General features: G+C 37.0%; 3 protein-coding genes across 9 annotated transcripts in view; 1 reads left to right on the top strand and 2 right to left on the bottom strand.

Annotated features, from left to right (window-relative positions):
- The window catches only part of LOC5565828 (protein alan shepard), a 765,716-nt gene that overhangs the window by 88,336 nt on the left and 657,041 nt on the right, over nt 1-20,339 (top strand). The window lies entirely within an intron of this gene.
- LOC5579504 (adult-specific cuticular protein ACP-20) lies at nt 2,028-3,387 on the bottom strand. Its single transcript, XM_001647752.2, has 2 exons — nt 2,714-3,387; nt 2,028-2,653 (listed from the first exon to the last, which is right to left on the bottom strand). The coding sequence occupies exons 1-2, from the start codon at nt 2,882-2,884 to the stop codon at nt 2,318-2,320; spliced, it is 507 nt and encodes a 168-aa protein (XP_001647802.2). The 5' UTR covers nt 2,885-3,387; the 3' UTR covers nt 2,028-2,317.
- LOC5568740 (adult-specific cuticular protein ACP-20) lies at nt 11,624-12,159 on the bottom strand. Its single transcript, XM_021842351.1, has one exon. The coding sequence runs from the start codon at nt 11,949-11,951 to the stop codon at nt 11,688-11,690; it is 264 nt and encodes an 87-aa protein (XP_021698043.1). The 5' UTR covers nt 11,952-12,159; the 3' UTR covers nt 11,624-11,687.

The following is a 20,339-nucleotide window of genomic DNA, read 5'->3' as shown; positions in this document are numbered from 1 at the left end:
GGTGGTCTTCTTGCCCCATACGAGTGGCACTCTTGCCCCGTGCCTCGTTTAAAAACCTCATAAGAAGGGACATTTTCAAAAATCTCAAATCATCATGTGTTTCTTATATTTTTGAAATCTATCCATAATATCATTTAGAACAAGAGGTGAGCTTGCCCCTACACTGGAATAATCTTCAAAAATTGTGCTAATCAACCATGATTTGAACCTATATATCTTAAGGTGTCCTTCTTGCCCCCAGCCCCCCTACCGTGCAAACAAAAAGTTTTTAGTTCAAATTTTCAAAAACCGTGCAAAAAAAGTAACACCATTGCTCCACGTTTCATACACAAATAAGGTTTAGGCAAAAAAAATGTATGGAATTTTTTTTTGCACGGCCGTGTAAAAAAAAATCCTTGCAAAAACAAAATCGAGTGTACTTTTTTGTGACTATTTTGAGATATTCTTCAAATCTGATGAGGTTGGTAGTGTAGCGGCTATCGCTTCTGTTTTTTAAGCAGGAGGTCATGTGTTCAATCCCAGGTTTGTCCCTTTCTCATAATTGTAACATTCTACCGCCATTCTTGACAATGACATAAAACATCATCAGTTCTATCTATCGCTAGAATTGAATTAATCGACTTAACCACTTACCACAGTGGTAGTCTTACTTTCGAATACCTCATCCATCACTAACAAACCACAAGCTATGGAATGCAGGAGATTCTCCGGTGTTGTTGTAACAGCGGCTATCTAATTAACATTCTTTCCTCTCCCCTGATGGACATAAGGACGTAACCAGCGCCGTTATCAATCTACAAATATCAATAATAGTGTAAGTTAAAAAAATAAAGCATAAGCATAAGCAAGCATAGATGACCGTACAATTCGTAGTTGCTACTCCGTGATTGACCAGAACAACCGAAGTTGCACAGGGAATTAATGAATGGGGTTTGGGATTAGCTTACCATTCTTCAATGTACACAAATCGCTTAATTTTCAGTCAATAAAGGCGCTGGCCACGTCCTTACGGTCATCGGGGAAGGGAATGAATGTTAGTGTGACTACCGTTGTTACTAGAGACCGAGATCACCTCTGCCTCTCCACGGTTGTCATGGAAAGGATATTGGCTTAGTGGGATAAGGTAGAAATCTGGGAGTCACCAATGTTTGGTGATGCGATCCATGATATAATCACGCCTAACCGGATTCGCGAAATAATTCGATAATCGCATTGAACGCCGAACAAGTGATCATCATTCGTCCACGCAAGAGCAAGCGACGCGATCAAAAGATCAAACACTACTAACGATCCGCGGCGCTTTTTCATTTCTTTGAGTGAACGACGCGCGACATGTTTGAGCACAGAATTGCAACTACTAAGTGTATGCTCCATTGGTTGATCTTTGATCTTTTGATGCTTAGATATTCTCCAAAACTGCCAAGATCGAATAATAATATTCTTTCCCTTATTTCCCAACATGCTCATTATTTACTAATAATTCATTCTTTCTACATTTCTCTTTTCATTGCAGGTAAGTTGAATAAAAATATGGATACATAGTCGTCACTATTTGAATATTATATAGCAGTAAGTATTCAAATTATATCAAAGGTTTTCACTACGGATAGGCATCTGTCAACACCACTAGCACATATATTACAATGAAACCATAACAACTGATTGTGATTAGATTCGATCAAAACTAAGTAGCTGCAATGAAAAAGAGTGAATATGTTCTACTGGAGCCAAGTGTATACATGTTTTATCATTTTTATCATTTTATTGAATGATTACAATGCTAGAGAAATATATTATGTATGTTATACCAATTTTGAATTTCAATGACTGTGGCTGTTGATTTGATAATCTTTGGCTTCTATGTTACTGACATAATATAAAAGTTAACCCTCTAATTCCCAAATTTTTATTTTCAATCTAAATATCATTTTTAGTTATATAAAATCGTTTTGGCCAATGATTTATTTTTATTCGCAAATCTATGAATTTTGGTTTTTGATGTTTATAATTTTTATTTTTGAACATCCCTACCCTTTTTCATTTTTTCTCTCGCCTTTTTGGTTGCCTTAGTATTCTATCAAAAAGCAATTCCAATGTTTAGCCTTGTTTTTAACAATCGCTTTGCATTTGTGTTTCTAAATAGTTCATCCACAGAAAATGTCGGAAATATTTCCTATTTTTGATTCTGTACTATAAGATGTTATCATTTCAATACTCTAACAAATAAAAAAACATGACTTCGATTAGGTGCATACTAGTGTATTTGTATCAGATTAGCGTATCACATTTCAGTCAGTCAACATAAATTCTAATCGCATCAATTGTACTTCTTCAGCTTGCTGTAGCTATATCCCATTCCGTGGTAGCCGCCTTCGAATCCTCCTCCCATGCCACCTCCCATTCCTCCTCCCATACCGCCTCCGCCGATGTTCTTGACCTTGGCTTCAAAACCGTTCTTTCCGTCAGCGTAGTATTCAACGATACGCTTCGATCCATCAGCTTCATCCAGAGTGTATTCACCCTTGACGACATCTCCATCACGCATCTCCCATTGGCTCTTGTGATCACCGGTGTGGATGTCCTTCACTCCATATTCGAACTTGTACTTCGGATACGAGTAGTAGTCCTCACCACCTTCCTTCCATCCTCCTTCCTGAGGATGTAAATTACTAATTAGTTCCTCCTAAAACTATAAGCATATGGTTAAACTCACCATTCCACCGCCAATTCCACCACCCATTCCTCCCATGCCACCGCCGATTCCTCCCTGCATACCACCGTACCACTTGTACGGGATATGCTTCACTTCGCTAACGAATCCATGTTCCTCGAAGGCACTGGCCACCGCCACCAAGGCAAACCCCGCCAAAACAAATTTGAACATTTTAATTCAGTGAAACCTCTATTCACAGCTCCACGGTAACCGATTAACTGATGTCCGCTCACCGTTTCCATCAGTATTTTATAATAGAACAAACAAAAAAGTTTCACCAAATCGTCGCCACAAAAAAAAGGTTCTGACCGATCATCCATCACCGTTTTCCAATATCGTTTTTTGTTTGCATGATGCAAGTCCGCAAGGGCGTAGCGCATAATTTAACGATGATTTTAACGGTTCGATTGGCTATGCTATCATATGCAGGAAAGCGCAAAATTAGTGCGATCATAATCTTGCATACCCACCTACACGCTTCGTACAGTGAATTGGTTCGATTTTTTGTTTGCGTTGGCGGTTTATGCAGTTGAATGCAGTGCACTGGGTTAATAGTAGGGTGTAGCTAGTTTTTCGTTTCCTTGGTCCAATAAACAAGAGTTTTATCAACAAATTGTGGTCATGTGTTAATCAAACCAAAGATTACATTCCAAATCAGTTGAATTCATTACTGAGCTAAGTCGTTGAAGCTTGATACTACTATAATCATATTGGCTATTTTTGGGCAACCTTGAGATTCCTTTTTCCTTCTCGGTAAATTAACCCGAAAAAAATCTGAAAATGTGTGTGTTCCGATATGTTTGGTGAATTCTCAACTTTCATACAACCCTACAGTTGATTCGAACGAAATTTGTTTTGATAGAGAAAATGAGGGCACCCTAATATGACTGAGTTCTAGTTCAGTGAGGCGTGACTCTATGCTATCACTATTTGCAGACAACCGAATCCGCTGACGTCTAATTAAATTGATCAATAAAGTCACCCTGACAGGTGGCCAAATGGACTTCGTAATCAGTTACTGTCTACCGTGGGAAAAATTCAATATGGGGAAGGATATTGGATCCATCCATTCGCCGATCGGAATGGAAACGAATCCGAACTTAGCAAGTCAAATTATTAGAATTGTTCAAATTGTTACTATTTAAAGTCGAGCCCCCCGAGGCAAGGGTATCAGTTTAGTGAATTCAGTTCTTTGTAGAAGGTTAGCAAAGAGTATCAAGTGTAGCAGAATGTTCAAGACATCTGTGGTGGCCATCGCCCTGCTGGGTGCTGCTTTGGCTTACGAGCATCATGGATTCGTCAGTGAAGTGAAACATATCCCGTACAAGTGGTATGGCGGTATGCAGGGAGGAATGGGCGGCGGAATGGGAGGTGGAATGGGAGGTGGTATGGAGATGGGAGGCGGAATGGGCGGCGGCATGATCGACAGTGGAATGGTAATTTTTGATTCCTCGATAAATTCCTCAAAGTATCTAATAAGTGATCTACATTTTCAGGGAGGAGGATGGAAGGAAGGTGGTGAGGACTACTACTCGTATCCGAAGTACAAGTTCGAATATGGAGTGAAAGACATCCACACTGGTGATCACAAGAGCCAATGGGAGATGCGCGATGGAGATGTCGTCAAGGGAGAGTACACCCTGGATGAAGCGGATGGATCGAAGCGAATCGTTGAATACTACGCTGATGGAAAGAACGGTTTTGAAGCCAAGGTGAAGAACATCGGCGGAGGTGGAATGGGAGGTGGAATGGGAGGTGGAGTGGGAGGAGGTATGGGAGGTGGATTCGAAGGCGGCTACCACGGAATAGGATACAGTTACAGCAAGCTGAAGAAGTACAATTAAGACAACGAAAAGTGTGAAGTGATCATGCCAAGACTGTAAATCCGTATTGAATAAAATATTACTATTCGCGAAAGCATAACTCTAATTTTGATGCAGTAATAAAAGAGACATTTTACATCTTCATTAGTCAAAGCCGTCGACCCACACTGTTCTCCTGCAAACTGTTGAAAATGGTCCTTAGCACTCGGCGTTCGAAAATCTCAAGAGCTTACAGGTTCTCATCGAACATACTCCAAAGCTCAAGCTCATAGAGGACTACCGGTTTACGGTACATTCGAATAGTGTTTGACCGCAAGTTTTTCTGGAGCCCATCATAGGAACGACTTTCACATATCATGCGCCTTCATATTTCACGGCTAACGTTATTATCAGTCATTAGCAAGGTTAAAAGGTATACGAACTCATTTACTAGCATGTAGGGAGAAATGGTCCAATACGCACTGATGGGGTAAAACAGCACGACTCATTGAAAAACTTCTAGAAAGATTCAATTTGTATTCTCTGCTATATAACGTCAAAATATGTTTACCTAAGAGCCTTGGAGATAATCTCATAGATCTTCCTTTGGTTTTCCGATGAAATACATTTTTTTCACTTTTCTGCTCCAACCATAAGGGTTTCCGTTGATTTTATTTCTGAATAAGCATTTCCATGCTACAGTGCAAACTTAATTACTAACTCTAAGTTCTTCATACTCATAGGCGTCATACTACTATACTCAACTCATTGGGTCATTTTTGAACAAGTTTTTTGACACGATTCAGAACCGTGAAAAGGAAAAATCTTGGGAATCATTGAATAAATGAATTCCATGTCAAATCGGTCAATCACAGAACTCTTATTCTTTAATTTTGATTTTTTTTGTCAAAATGATGCTGATGATACTATGATAATTTTGCAATGATTCTAAACCATAATGATTATCTGGATAACTTCTCTAGCAGTAGCCATTTTCGAATTATGTCAAGTATAATGCAAAAAAAATTATTTATACCATGACCCCACAGTTATGGATCAAATAGTGTGGAGTCCAACCTATAAAATTCAATAAAACGACATGGAAAACGTGAAATTGTAATTTAAATGCATGAATTGAATCGTTTCAAATTGGAACTTCGGTTAGTAAACTGTTTTGAGTGTAATATTTACATAGGATTGCATAGAAATTAAAAATTGTATCGGTTTCTGAAAACCATATTATGGATCAATTTTCATATTATGGATCAAATTGTGACATATTACGGATCAGTGCGCAAAATCAAAAGATTTTCAACTCAATGCATCTGTATTGCTTGATTTGGCGAAAGTTAACAATGTGTCACATATTACTGCAAAAATTAGCAGTGTTAGAGCTGTAAACAAGGGGAAAATGCCCTTATTTTGTGAAACTGCGTTGTAGTAACTGAGAAATGAACTGTTTTCGCTCCACATCAACTTTTCCATCCATTTTCATCTGCTAAAAATATGAAATTTACAAACCTTGATGTTTTATTAGTTTTATCCTTAGTGCGATTGTATGAAAATGTCGAATCCAATGCTTAAAATGGCAGAAATCTACATTCATTGGAAATGATCCATAACCGTGGTAAACAATCATTTCCTGATCCATATTATGGATCACTAGTTAGAAGTGCTAATATTCGGTATTTAGAATCATCAATCAAGAAAAATGTTTTCCAAAGGTGAATTCATACTTAATTGAAGCGTACGAGCATGGTTTATGCTATAACATTTGAATTTCACCACCTGTGGGAGGTTATGAATGCTGACGGCACTTCTTACAGAAAACGACCATATAATGATAGCTGTGTGGTACCAACTAAACATTTGTCAAATACACCGTTATTTAGCGGTTGAATGTAGTGCTTAACATTACAAATGGTAGAAGACAAATAGTATAACATGGGGAAAATATGTTTTACGTCATTGTTTATGTTTTTGAGTGAGTTATCCGATGTTAAACGCCAAAGTGATCCGTCACTGTGGGTGATCCGTAACTGTGTGGGCATGGTATATCAAATAAAGACCATTCTCATTAGCTGTTCGCGATTCTTTGTCGAGAGTCAAGACCATATTTCTTTCTTCTTCTCTTCTCACTTATTTTCTTTGATGGAGAATCGCAATTTTTTTTTTAATTTTTTTTATGATAAGATTTATATTTTTTTTTGCATTGAACCTTAGATAATTTGAAAATGGCTACTTCTAGAGAAGTGATCAACATAATCATTATGGTTCAGACAAATTTAAAGATTCTTATACAGTAAACTCTCCCTTACTCGATATTGGAGGGACCATCGAGTTAGGGAGATATCGAGATACAGAACACATATTTTTCAAATTTGAAGCTTTTCATTATTTTGACAAAACACAAATAGTAATTTTAAGGTAAAAAAATACAATTTTACCACATTTACTTAAGTGCCACTTTTAGACCGTTTTGCAAAAATTGAAAATTTTATCACCTAGAAATGAGCAGTAAACCTTAATTTTACTATCCATTTAATCATAATATACTAATTCATGATATTTATTAACATTTGGAGCACATTTGGAACTATTCATGAAAATATCGAGTTAGAGAGGAAAACTCTTATGGGAAACTAAAACAGATAGCATCGAGTTAGAGAGGTATCGACTTACAGAGGTATCAAAGCATACTATATTGAAGGGACCGCGCATTCCATCGAGTTAGGGGATATATCGAGATACATAATATCGAGTAAGGGAGAGTTGACTGTAGTATTATCAAAACGTATTTATTTTGACAAAATTTTGAAGATTGGCAAACTGTTGTTCTTCTTTCTCCATCATGAAACTTTGTCCCAAACATCTGTTTAGTGTCACGATCATATGGCGAAAATTTTAAAAATATTGAAAAAGAGGTTTTAGGTATAATTTAAAGTTTAAGTTTATTTTTTGAATTTTTCATGAAATATTATAAAATAGTTTTCAGTGTATATTTTTTCCTTGTAGTAAAAACGGTCCACTACAACTTCTTCATAGAACATTTTTCTCTAAAATCAACAGTTAGAATTTATCAAATAAGTTGCATGCAAAAATGTTTAGGCCATTTTCAAAAGTTACTCTTGAGTCAAAATGATCGTTTTTCTACGATCCTGCAAAAAATTTCCTGCATACATGTATGCACGCAGACTTCGTCGTGAGTCTAGAAGTTCCTTCAGAGATTCTTGAAGATGTTCTCTCCTGCAGGAGATTATTTTAGCATTTCTTAAGGAATTATCTCCCTTTTTCGGAATTCCTACAATAATTGAAAATTCATGTTGAGAATTTCAAAGAGCAATCACAAAATGCATTTACAGTATCGGACATATCAAATGAACCAAAGCCGTTTTCCCATACAAAATCGTCAACTTCAGAAAACTAAATCTCCGCCGTTTCTCAATCGATTCTTTTATTTTTTTTCTTGTGACGAACTACAAATTTCCTCAATTTTCGAAAACTTTTGGAAAAGATGTGTGAAAACTATTGATTCAAAAGTTACAGATAGGTTGAATTTTGACATAAAAAATGCACCAAGACGAAAAGTAATGTATCAGACAAGCTATGCGTCGTATCATTTCGGTGTCTTCAGTGCATTTGGTCCTTATCACGCAATGAACAAATGCACTGAAGACACCAAGATGCTACGACGCGTAGTTGTTCTGTTATATCACTTTTGTGTCCTGGTGTATTTTTTATGTCAAAATTCAACCTATTTGTAACTTTTATATTAATAATTTTTACAAAACTTTTTCAATTGTTTTCGAGAATTGAGAAAATTTGTATTTTTTTTTTTTTTTTGTTAGGCATTCCGTGCATTTGGCCACTACTATGCCGAGGATCATATATACAGAATCTATTTATATCCTAGTTCTTATTGCTATTTCTCTCATACCGAGCAGGTAGAGGAGAGTGCTGCCGTTGGTCCAATCCATATCCATATCGAAGTCCATTGGTGTGCGGTGGTTCATTTTGCCATGTATATGTGTCGTGTGAGGCAACAGCCTACAAAGAGGGTCAGTGTGTCTCAGTCACCATCCGATACTGACGAAGGATGGATGTGTTCCCCTATACACAGTCCTTCGTGCGGCGTCTTCTGGTGGCTGGACAGAGTTTTTTGTGTGGGGGGATTGGGAATCAAACCCATGACCTTTCGCTTACGAAGCGAAACCGTAACCTCGAGGCTACGAGACCCCCCCTAAAAAATTTGTAGTTCATCGCAGAAAAAAAAATTAAAGAATTGGTTGAGAAACGGCGTAGATATAGCTCTCTGAAGATCACCATTTTGTATGGGAAAACGGCTTTGGTGTATTTTATATGTCCGATACTGTTTGAAGTTAATCCTGATGATAACCCAAGAAAAATTTTGAAGACATGGGAACGAAAATATGTTGTAGGATAACTCAAGTAATCCCGGAGAAAATACATAAGATACATTTATGGATGAATGTCAGGAAAAGTTTTTCGAAAAATTCAATTATAAATGTCTTGAATTAAATTATGAAAAAAAAAAATAAAAAAAAACTTATGAAGAATTCTCTGAAGCAATTTCTGGAGATATCTTCTTAATAATTTGCTAGTTAAATTTTTGAAAATACCTTGAATGAAAATCATGAAACAATTCAAATAAATATAAGGGATGCTGGTTGAATTATTCAAGGATTCCAAAAATCTAAAAGGCAACCCTCTTCAAAAATGAAAAAATCACTTGATTAATACCTAGAGGCCCAAGCTTTTACTGGAGAAAATTCTGAATCTTCAGAAGAAATTTCTGAAGAATTTCAATGAGGACCCTCTTGAAAAATTCCTGGCGGAATTTTTGAAGCATTTCCAAAACTATTCCATGGCTCCAGTTTTGTACATTTTTGTTATGATTTTGGTTCCTATTTGACCTCATTTTTAAGGCATGCAGTTCCTACTTTTGAGACACTCAATCGCTACCAGTCCTGTGTCAGTTCTGCACCAGTCCTAATGATATCAAATATCGAAATATTAAGATGAAACTTGAACACCGAGATTAATTTCAAAGCTACGGTAATTCGTTTGAAAACTTCTGAACAATACAACAGTTCAAATTTATTTTACCAAAAAAAAACAATATTTCGACATTCTGACCAGAATTGCGAAAATTTCGGTGAATCTTACTACCGTTTTGACTCATATTCCGAACACTTAAGGCCGAGAGTGACTTCAAATGCATCTGATTAGCAAAAATTAGCTGATATTTGTAAACATTTATATTTCTTCGCTTAGTCTAACTGTTAGCTGTTGGGTGTGCCGATAAAAATGTTAATATAAACCTATTTAGTATTGATTTTACGCAAACATATGGAACAACATTTTGATTCAAATGCCGAACACTGTGATCAATCTGTCTCATATTCCGAACACCTTGATTCAAATTCCGAACAGCACGAATAAATCGTATTCAAATGGTTAATTTCGCAAATAAATTCATCTGAGCTAGTTTTACTAACCTTAAACTAGAGAATCATCATTACTCCCGAGGTATAAAATAAATTTTAGGACGTTAAATTTGGTTTGCAGTTGACTGCCATTTCCAGCTAATTTGGTGATATATTTCAGCGAAACATTTCAACCAAATCGCCATACAAAAACCGAGTGTTCGGAATATGAGTCTGTTCGGAATTTGAGACAAAACGGTACATACAGTAGCCAAGCAAAACCAATCACAGTCAGAAAGTCAGTGAAATTCACGCCTATCGTTGCTGTGGGCAAACTGCCTTGAAAATAGCAAAACACCCGTTGCTAAGGGCAACCCTAAGTTACTGTAAGAAATGTTCTATTTTCCACATTTACAGCCTTAAGATTTAGAAAATTTGTACACCACAAATAGGCTACTTTCAAATACCTGTAGTCAGGGATGCCACCCCGAAAAGAGCTAAGTCATAGCAAATATTGATATGGATAGCTAAAACCCGACCAGTGGATTACATCAAAATTGTAGCTTAATTGTATCGAGATTTGTTACAAATAACAAATTTTGTTTAATTTTCGTTAGAAGCACATTGAGTTGATGGAGGAAATTATAGCATTATTAAAACAATATCAGATCTAATAACAAAGTCTGTTTAAAATTTGTTTCAATTTAAAACAATTTGTTAGAAAAAAATTGAGATCAATAGCTTATAACAAATTTTGTTGTAATTTTGTTATGGAAAATAACAAAATGAGTTATATATTCGTTTGATTTCTAATATGATGAGTAACATTCTTGTTCAAATTATAACAAATTATAACATATTTGTTTAGTGTAGAGGGAATCGTGTTAAAATTTTAGTTGTTTTAGCTTATTATAACAGATTTTGTTAGAAAAAAAGGCGCTATCTGAGTAACAAAATCTGTTACAAGTCTGATGTAATCCGCTGGTCAAGCCTTCTGCTTTCATCATTCCCAGCGCTGATTCTGACCAAAAGATGCTTTTATTTATATTTAATAATACATAAGTTGCTCAATGAAGCTGTAAAACATTAATTTCGATTCAAATTGCATACAACATTGTTTGCAATTACAAAAGTTTGTCATTGAAGTTGAGTTATTTCTATCAAGATGAATATTTTTGTTCACTCAGAATCCGTCATCTGTGCCGAATTAGCATCGTTCAACGCTAGATAGAACTAATTGACTAAAAAATTATGAAATCTAGAGCAATGCGGTTAAAGTACACAGATGTTAATTTGCCAACTCCTAAAACAGAACTGAAAATTACGATAAAAGTACTGTTTTTGTTGGTAGGAAAAGTAGGCAAATATGTTGGTTATTCTTTTGATAAAAGATATTCTGATATGCAACAGAATTGCAAGAAATAAAACATTATCTCCCTGATGAGGAAAACGAATCCATAATCTGTAGCCTAATGTATTAAAACGTCTGGTGACACTAACTGTTGCGTGGCCGTTCGGTGCTGCTCATAACAATTTCAACCGCTGTATGCGGCATTTTACTTCCATGTTCTTCCAATTTTTTTTAAGACATTACCTGGATATTCTGCCCTTAAAATTAAATTACATCGTGTGGAATTAAAACTGCATATGTTCAAATTTTGCACTAGCTAATACTTTATTCAACGTCGATTTCCAGTCTTGACATGATCATCAGTCTTAGTAAGATTAGTTGTACTTCTTCAGCTTACTGTAGCTGTATCCCATTCCGTGGTAGCCGCCTTCGAATCCACCTCCCATTCCACCTCCCATACCTCCTCCCATACCTCCTTCCATACCTCCACCCATTCCTCCGCCCATTCCACCTCCGCCGATATTCTTCACCTTGGCTTCGAAACCGTTCTTTCCATCAGCGTAGTATTCAACAATTCGCTTCGATCCATCAGCTTCATCCAGCGTGTACTCTCCCTTGACGACATCTCCATCGCGCATCTCCCATTGGCTCTTGTGATCACCGGTGTGGATGTCCTTCACTCCATATTCGAACTTGTACTTCGGATACGAGTAGTAGTCTTCACCACCTTCCTTCCATCCTCCTCCCTAAAAATGTAGTTCACTTATTAGATACTTTGAAAAATTTATCGAGGAATCAAAAATTACCATTCCACCGCCGATCATGCCGCCGCCCATCCCGCCTCCCATCTCCATGCCACCTCCCATACCACCGCCCATTCCACCACCCAGTCCTCCTCCCATTCCGCCGCCCATTCCTCCCTGCATACCGCCATACCACTTGTACGGGATATGTTTCACTTCACTGACGAATCCATGATGCTCGTAAGCCAAAGCAGCACCCAGCAGGGCGATGGCCACCACAGATGTTTTGAACATTCTGCTACACTTGAAAGTTTTTGCTAACGTTCTACCAAGAACTGAATTCACTGAACTGATACCCTTGCCTCGGGGGACTCGACTTTATATAGTAACAATTCAGAAAATTTCACTCATGTGACCTTATCGGTACCAAAATTGCACCACTTCACCCTTCACCAGTCTTGTGAAGGTTTAAGCATTGGAATTAGCATGTCCATCGAACCGATGTTTTCAATACATTTGATTAGTGGTCATCGGAAATAATGTGCCGATTGTTATCATCGATGTTTACGCCTCACTGGGCATGCTTCTACCTTCATACCTTCACAAATTTGCTTTGCTTTGTGAGAATCAAAGCAAATAAGAATCACGAGCTTGTCTATTTCTTGTTAATGTTCTGTTAACAAATTTAGAGCAACAAAATAGAGTTTTAAACGGGCTTTTTATTACTAGATGAAGCAATGATAACCATTTTATTGAAAAGATATCTCATATCATCTGGGTCCATCCTTAGCCTAGTGGTTAGAGTCCGTGGCTACAAAGCAAAGTCATGCTTAATGTGTCTGCGTTCGATTCCCGGTCGGTCCAGGAGCTTTTCGTAATGGAAATTTCCTTGACTTCCCTGGGCATAGATTATCATCGTACCTGCCACATGAATGCGAAAATGGCAACTTTGGCCAAGAAAGCTCTCAGTTAGTAACTGTGGAAGTGCTCATTGAACACTAAGCTGAGAAGCAGGCTCTGTCCCAGTGTGGACAGAATGCCAAAAATAAGAAGAATAAGAGGAATTGCTATAGGTATCACGTGTATCGCTGCATCTCCACTGTTTCCACGAGGAACTTTCATTAGTGAAAGGATTTAAAAGCTATTTATAACCTTGATTTACCTTATTGAGTGATGCGAATCAGGTTACCTCAATTTAAAGAACTATGTATTTCTTTATGAAGTTCTTTTTTCAGCTCATAATATGTATACACCTCTGGTAACAAACCATTCAGAGCTTGTGTGAGTTGAGCTAGAAATGTTCTATCAGAAATATTATGTCATAGTTCTTGTAATAATATCGGTTGTGATTTTCCTATTTACAAAAAACCTTCGCGACCAGATCTTTAATCGCCGAATAACCCTCCGAGTTTAATCGCACCGCTTGCCCTCGTCGGCTCCGCGTCGCGGGGAAACCCTTTCAGTCCACATTACAGTCAGCCGTGACCTTCTCGCCATCGCTCCGTATCGTTCGCCGCTCGCTCGTTCGCTATCTTCTTGCACCGCACAGCTGTCAGGAGAGATCCGCTCGCGTGCGTCATGTCACATCCCACCCTCACCCAGCTTAAATCTTGCACCGCAACGCAATCGACACACAACATTGGTGCGGGTTGCACAACGAACACACGTGCAATGCTGTGTGTTTGTGTTCTAGCGCTCTCACTCTCTCGGGAGAGAATTTGATACTCTCCCTCTTTTGCTCATTTTCTTGTTTGACTCACGCAAATACCAAACTACACATCGGTGGGTGACTCTAGTTGCCTTGGTTCTGTCGTATACAATTTTTTTAGGATTAAGTTTGTCCAAAATTTTGTATAGATAGACATTTTGTTGATTTTTGTATAAGAAAGACATCAGCATGTTAGTAAATTTAGAACAAAATCACCCTCGCCGTGAGATTTGTTTTAACCGTGCTCTATTTGCTTACGTCTACACAATTTTTTTCCATCACTCATTTCACTTCTATTAGGTATCTCTCTGGTGCTCTGTCTCCGACGACCGACCACTCAGAAACGCTTTGGAGCATATCATTTAAATGCCGGCCGGTTCGATGATACGTTCGTTCTAAGGTGCGGTACATGGCGTGGGAATCCAATTGGAAATGGAACGCACACAGCCAATGGTAGACCGAACCGTAGTCCAGCGTAGAACGATTTAGTGTTCTACCACCAACGTGATGGGCATGGTAGAGTGGTGCAAGTCGAACTAACAAAAAATCTTGATGAATTATTCCAGTCTTAGTTTTGTTGGGAAACAGTGTTCAAATTTTTGATGAACGCGTGTTCAAGCTTTAATTATGAGTTCAAGTTAATAAATTATAAGTTAATCAATTATAAGTCATGGAATGATTATATTGTCAAAATCAATTCTATACACGTTTTAAAAAATACAATCTACTAGAATAATAATCACGCATTTGCAAAGTGTCAAACTGGGAATGGCCTTAATTAACCCTGTTGAAATAAGAAATGTAAGATTTTGACTGGTTTCAACGATTCTTTAAGAAATTTTTGCCAGCATTACTCGAGCATTACAAAATGTAACGCTTTCATCAATTAAATAAAACGAAATCACAGCAGCTATTTAAATTGTCAACGGTATTCTCTAAAAACATTGCCAACAATTTCAGTTTAACTATTCCAAGGACTTCTAGATTTTTTTAACCTTTCGGTCGTCGCGCGAATTTTTGTAATGCAGCCCACAGATGCTCAATCGGTTTGACCAACATTGACTTCGCCCTAAGCTAGTCAAACCGATTCATGTTGTTGCAACCGTTCGACCCACTGTCATACTTTGTTGCAGCAATACTATATTTCTTTGCATGTTTCGAATGATCTTGGCAAATCTAGTGAATATGTGATTGTTATTCTTTTCGAATTCTGTTGCAGTGGGGAGGAATATTTTAACGATTTTTGGGCATTTGTAGTAATGAGGAAGAACTTTCCATATTTAAGGATATTGATGAGGAATTCCAGTTTTATTTTGCACGAAGGCAAAACTTTAAAAAAATATGAGAGGTTTCTGTCGGATATCAGTCTGAATATTCATAGATATGTGAAAGGCTATGGTAAATTTTTCAAAGATTCAATCCAGAATCTTTAGTGGTTTCCTCTAGTAATTCTACTTTGAAGTTTTAAGATTTATTTATAAATTCCTCCAGTGAAACTTCAGGTATTTCTAAATTCTGTGAGAATTCTTTTTCTGTGATTCCACCAGGAATTCCTCTAGAAATTCTTTAAGAGATTGTTCAATGTTATTTCTCCCAAGAAATTAGTACAGGAATTGCATAAAAATTCCACCAGTAATTGCTCCTACCAAAAATCTTCCAGTGATTCTTCTAATGATTCCGCTTGGAATATCTCCAAAAAATCCCTCAGCGATATATCCAAATATTTTCCAGGGATTGCTTCAGAGATTCTTATACGATTTTTGCTCGAAATTCATTTAAAAATTTCTTCCTAATACTTGCAGAGTTTTACTCCAAGAACTTTAACAGTGATTCCACCCAGAATTTCTCCAGTTATTCATCAAAAAATCCTCCAGGATTCCACCAGGAAGCCCTCGAAGGTTCCACTGCAGAAGAATTCAAAAAGCTTCCTACGTATGATTTCACCAGGAATTCCTTTAGAGATGCTGCTTGCAATTTTTTGAGAGATTGCCGCAGGTTATTCTCAGGGGAATCTTCCTTAAATTGTTTTATAAATTCTTTCAGTGTTTTCGAAGATTCTTCTTTGTATCCCTGTAGGGACCCTACGAGGCATTCAACCTATCATTATTGCAACAATTACTTAAAGAATCTACCCGAAAGTCAACCGAGGATTTCTAAAGGAGTTCATACGTTAATTATTTCCAGTATTTGAATTCAGATGCACCAGGAGGAACCTCTGGTGAAGGAATCCCTAGAGCACTGTATCCCAAACTTTTTTAACTTTCGCCGCCTTGAGGCCAACATATTTTGGAAATCGCCCCCTGATATGGGTTTGAAATTTTTAATTTGGTTTTAACCGTGGTTTTCTGTTGAATTACAGTCAACTCTCCATATCTCGATATTAACACCTCTACCGGCAGCTTCATTTCTCAAAAAACTCTTTTAGTTTTAGAATCTGTGTCGGAATTGATCATTGGTCATCTGAATCCGGAGATATTCCGGAATTCCTTGGGGGACCGACGCGTTAACTATAACCCACGTTAGTTTCTCAGGCTACATAATTTTTATCGTATTAGAATATTCACTCCTCGGTATGATACATTAAAACGAGTTTGTTGTGAAAAAATTAAGCTATTTGGTGCAGCTGTCTTTGAGTAATGTGCATTTATGTTTCTGGTACCACGCTGGACAAATAAAGATTTTGAAAACTCTAAAAAACCTCATATCGTAATTTTCAGATTTCTCCAAGAAAACTGAACCGATTTGTATGTTTTTTTCAGAGCAGCTCTTTATTACCTGGCATTATATAATACACATTTTTTTTTTTTTGATAAATTGACCAAAAACAAAATGGCCGCCAAAAACATTTTATACGGAGAAAGTCGGTCCCCCAAGGAACATCGGAATATCTTAAAAACTAGATCACCAATGATTAATATCGACACGGATTCTTAAACTAGAAGTGTTTATTTAAGATCTTGTGAAAAAATTGTGCAAAAATATCGGGAAACAAAAAAGTTATCGCGATTTGAATATGTTTTTAGCGGTAAAAAGTGAAGCTGCCGGTAGAGGGACCATTGAGTTACCTCCGACTTACAGGACATAAAATCAGAGAAACTGCGAAACCAAGAAACCATCGAGTAAGTCATGAGAACCAACTTTTATTATGGTTCTTCAACTCACCATCGAGATAACGAATATCGAATAATAAATTTTGGACGACTTCAAAATGTCCAAACCTTTATAAAAAATAGGAAAATTCTGAAAGCTGTTTGTACCTTTCTCACTCCAACGTAATTTAAAAAGGTTTTTTTGTTGAAAAAATCCAGATTGATTTCTGTAGCTTTCAAGGTTTAAATCCGATATTTCTTCAAACCTGTTTCTTAGTTACATAATTTACGTCTTTTGTAATTGATGGCTTCAATGTTGGCACTTAATATTGGCTGGTTTCTGAAATTAGTTCATAAAATAGTGTGTACTATAAGTAATGAATAAAATGATCGTAACAAAATATCGAAACCAGTTGTATTGAAAACTTTGCCTTTATAGACCCGGCTATCAAATATCGTAAAATAAGCTGTCCAAATCTAACGTTCTTTTATAAATAGAACATAGATAAAATTATTTCTTTTATATTTTCGAACCAATTTAAAAAAGTTTCTGATAATCACTTTAAACAATTTCATTAGTATCTGTGACTACAAATGAATAACGTAAAACCTAACAATAAAAACCGAATTCTTATCAAACATACAGTACTGGACAGAATAAAGTACGCATTGGCCGTTTTTCCATACAAAATGATCAAGTTTATAGTCTCATATATCGGTTCTAGGTGTCCGATTGACCTGAAATTTTCACCGCAGCTTGAAAGTTACCTCAAATTTGCTAGGATGGAAATTCATAGTTTTTCATTAACGAACTTTTAAGTTATCGCAAATCTCAAATTTCGAGAAAAATGACAAAATTTTAAAGTAAAAATAATTTTTAAATGAAAATATTTAGAGCAATATGTCCTTCTGCAAAAATGTACAATTTTATAAGACACACAAGTTTGCAGAACATCATTTTTCGGTAAAACTGATTGTTTTCAAAATATTTTCAAAATAAAATTTTGCAATTTTTTGCAAATTGAGAGATTTTCAATAATTTAAAAGATTGTGTTTCAAATGCAGTGATATTTTAATTGAATAAAATCTATGTTATATCTAGGCTGTGGTGAAAATTTCAGATCAATCGGACCACTAAAAGCTGAGATTCAGATCTCCAAACTTGACCATTTTGTATGGAAAAACGGCCAATGCGTACTTTATTCTGTCCAGTACTGTATTTTGTTTTTGACAATATTTTCGAAGTTTTGTTTATCGTGATTATAAATGAGCACTTGTTGAGGGGCCCAGATAGCCGTAGCGGTAAACGCGCAGCTATTCAGCAAGACCAAGCTGAGGGTCGTGGGTTCGAATCCCACCGGTAGAGGATCTTTTCGGGTTGGAAATTTTCTCGACTTCGCAGGGCATAGAGTATCTTCGTACCTGCCACACGATATACACATGCAAAAATGGTCATTGGCACAGTAAGCTCTCAGTTAATAACTGTGGAAGTGCTCATAGGAACACTAATCTGAGAAGCAGGCTCTGTCCCAGTGGGGACGTAATGCCAGAAAGAAGAAGAAATGAGCATGGAAAGAGGTACAAACAAATATGTATAGGGAAAAAGTTAAAAGCATAATCCTCTATTGACTTGGGTGTCTTCTACTCTGTTAAGTATCGTTGCTTTCAGTTTCTCGCACTTTGGCCCCCTTTCTAGTTTTTTTCGCCCCCCAAATTCCATTTTACAAATTTTCGCCCCCTTGGACTTGAAAATCGCCCCCAGGGAGATGAATTCGTCTACTTTGGGAATTACCCTAGAGGATTTTAAGTTGGAATCCTTAGAGAATTTTAGTTGGAATCCTTAGAGGAAATTCTGGTGAAATTTTCGAAGGAATTCTCAGAGCCTGGAATCTCCCTGAAGGAATACCTTTTTTGAATCCCAGGAAGAACTTCTCATGGAGGAATCTCTTGAGTAATTCTGGTGATCTCTTCTGGATCTTATGAAAATCTCTTGAGTAAATCTGGTGATAAAATCCTTATGAGAAATTTCTGTTAGAATCCCAGGAGAAATTCCTAACAACCTTTGAGGTTCCTTGGAGATATTAATTCCTTGAAGAATTTAAGGATGCACTCCTTGATTAGTTCCGGAAGGAGAAGGACTGACTTGAAGAATTTCTGGAGGAATCCCTTGAACAATATCCAAGAAAAACCCCTGGAAGAAAATTCTAATAGAATCCTTTAATAATTTCCAGAAGGAATCCGTAGAAAATAACCTGATGGAACTTAGAATCACCCAAGAGGAATTCCTGAAGGAACTTTGAGAAGAATTTCTGATAGAATCCCTGACAGGACTTCTGATGGAATCCAAGAAGGTGTTCATGATGGAGTCTCAGGAGAATTTTGTAATGAAATCTTAGAAGAATTTCAAAAGAAAACCCTAGAGAAACTTCTGATGGAAACTTTGGATGAACTTCTGATGTAATTTCTGGTGGAATTTCTGATGGAATCCCTAGAGAAACTTAGAATTCCTGTAGGAATACCAGGTAGAATATCTGAAAGAAATACTAACGGAATTCCTACAGAAACTTTTGATATTCTTGAAGGAATTCCTGATGAAATCATTGAAAGAACTCTTGATAAAATCACTAGAAGGACTTCTAATGGAATCCCTAAAGGAACTTCTGCAGTAATCCGTAGCAAAACTTCTGATGCAATTCCTGGAGGAACTCCTAATGGAATCTCTGAAGGAACTCCTGTTGTAATCCTTGGAGGAATTCCTTATAGTATGCCTAGCGGAATTCCTTATAAAATTCCAAGAAGAAATCCTGGTTGTAGTTCTTGAGGAATCCCTGATATAATCTCTAGAGAAATTCCAGGTGCAATCTATAAAGGAACTCCTGATGGAATCTCTAGAGAAACGGTAGGAATCCCAAGTGGAATCCCTAAAGGAACTCCTAATGGAATTCCTACTGAAACGTTTGATAGAATCCCTGGAGGAATTCTAGGTGGAATATCGAAAGGAACTTCGAATTAAATCCTTCAAGGAACTCCTGATGAAATCTCTAAAAGAATTCCTGATGTAATCCCTAGAAGAACTTGTGATGGAATCCCTGGAGGAATTCCTGTTAAGATTCCTGATGGCATTCAAGAGATTCTTTGCGGAGTTAAAGGTGAAATCTCAGAGGGAACTTTTGATGGAATCCCTAGAGGAACTCCTGATGAAATCCCCAGAAGAATTCTGACTGAAGCCCTAAAGATACTTCTGATAGAATACCTATAGGAACTCCTGATGGAATCCTTGAAGGAACTACTGGTGGAATTCCAGGAGAAACTTCTCATTGAATTGTTAGAGGAACTCCTGATGGTATTTCTAGAGAAGTTCCAGGTGGAATCTCTGAAGAAACACCTGATGGAATCCCTAGAAGATCATCTGATGAAATCCCCAAAAGAACTGATGATGGAATTCCTAGCAAAACTTCCGATGGAATCTCTCGAATTCCTGATGCA

Source organism: Aedes aegypti, chromosome 2 (genome assembly GCF_002204515.2).
Source record: "Aedes aegypti strain LVP_AGWG chromosome 2, AaegL5.0 Primary Assembly, whole genome shotgun sequence".
Classification (NCBI taxonomy): domain Eukaryota; kingdom Metazoa; phylum Arthropoda; class Insecta; order Diptera; family Culicidae; genus Aedes; species Aedes aegypti.
The sequence above is the reverse complement of the archived record's forward strand: the minus strand, read 5'-3'. Positions and strand labels throughout refer to the sequence as shown.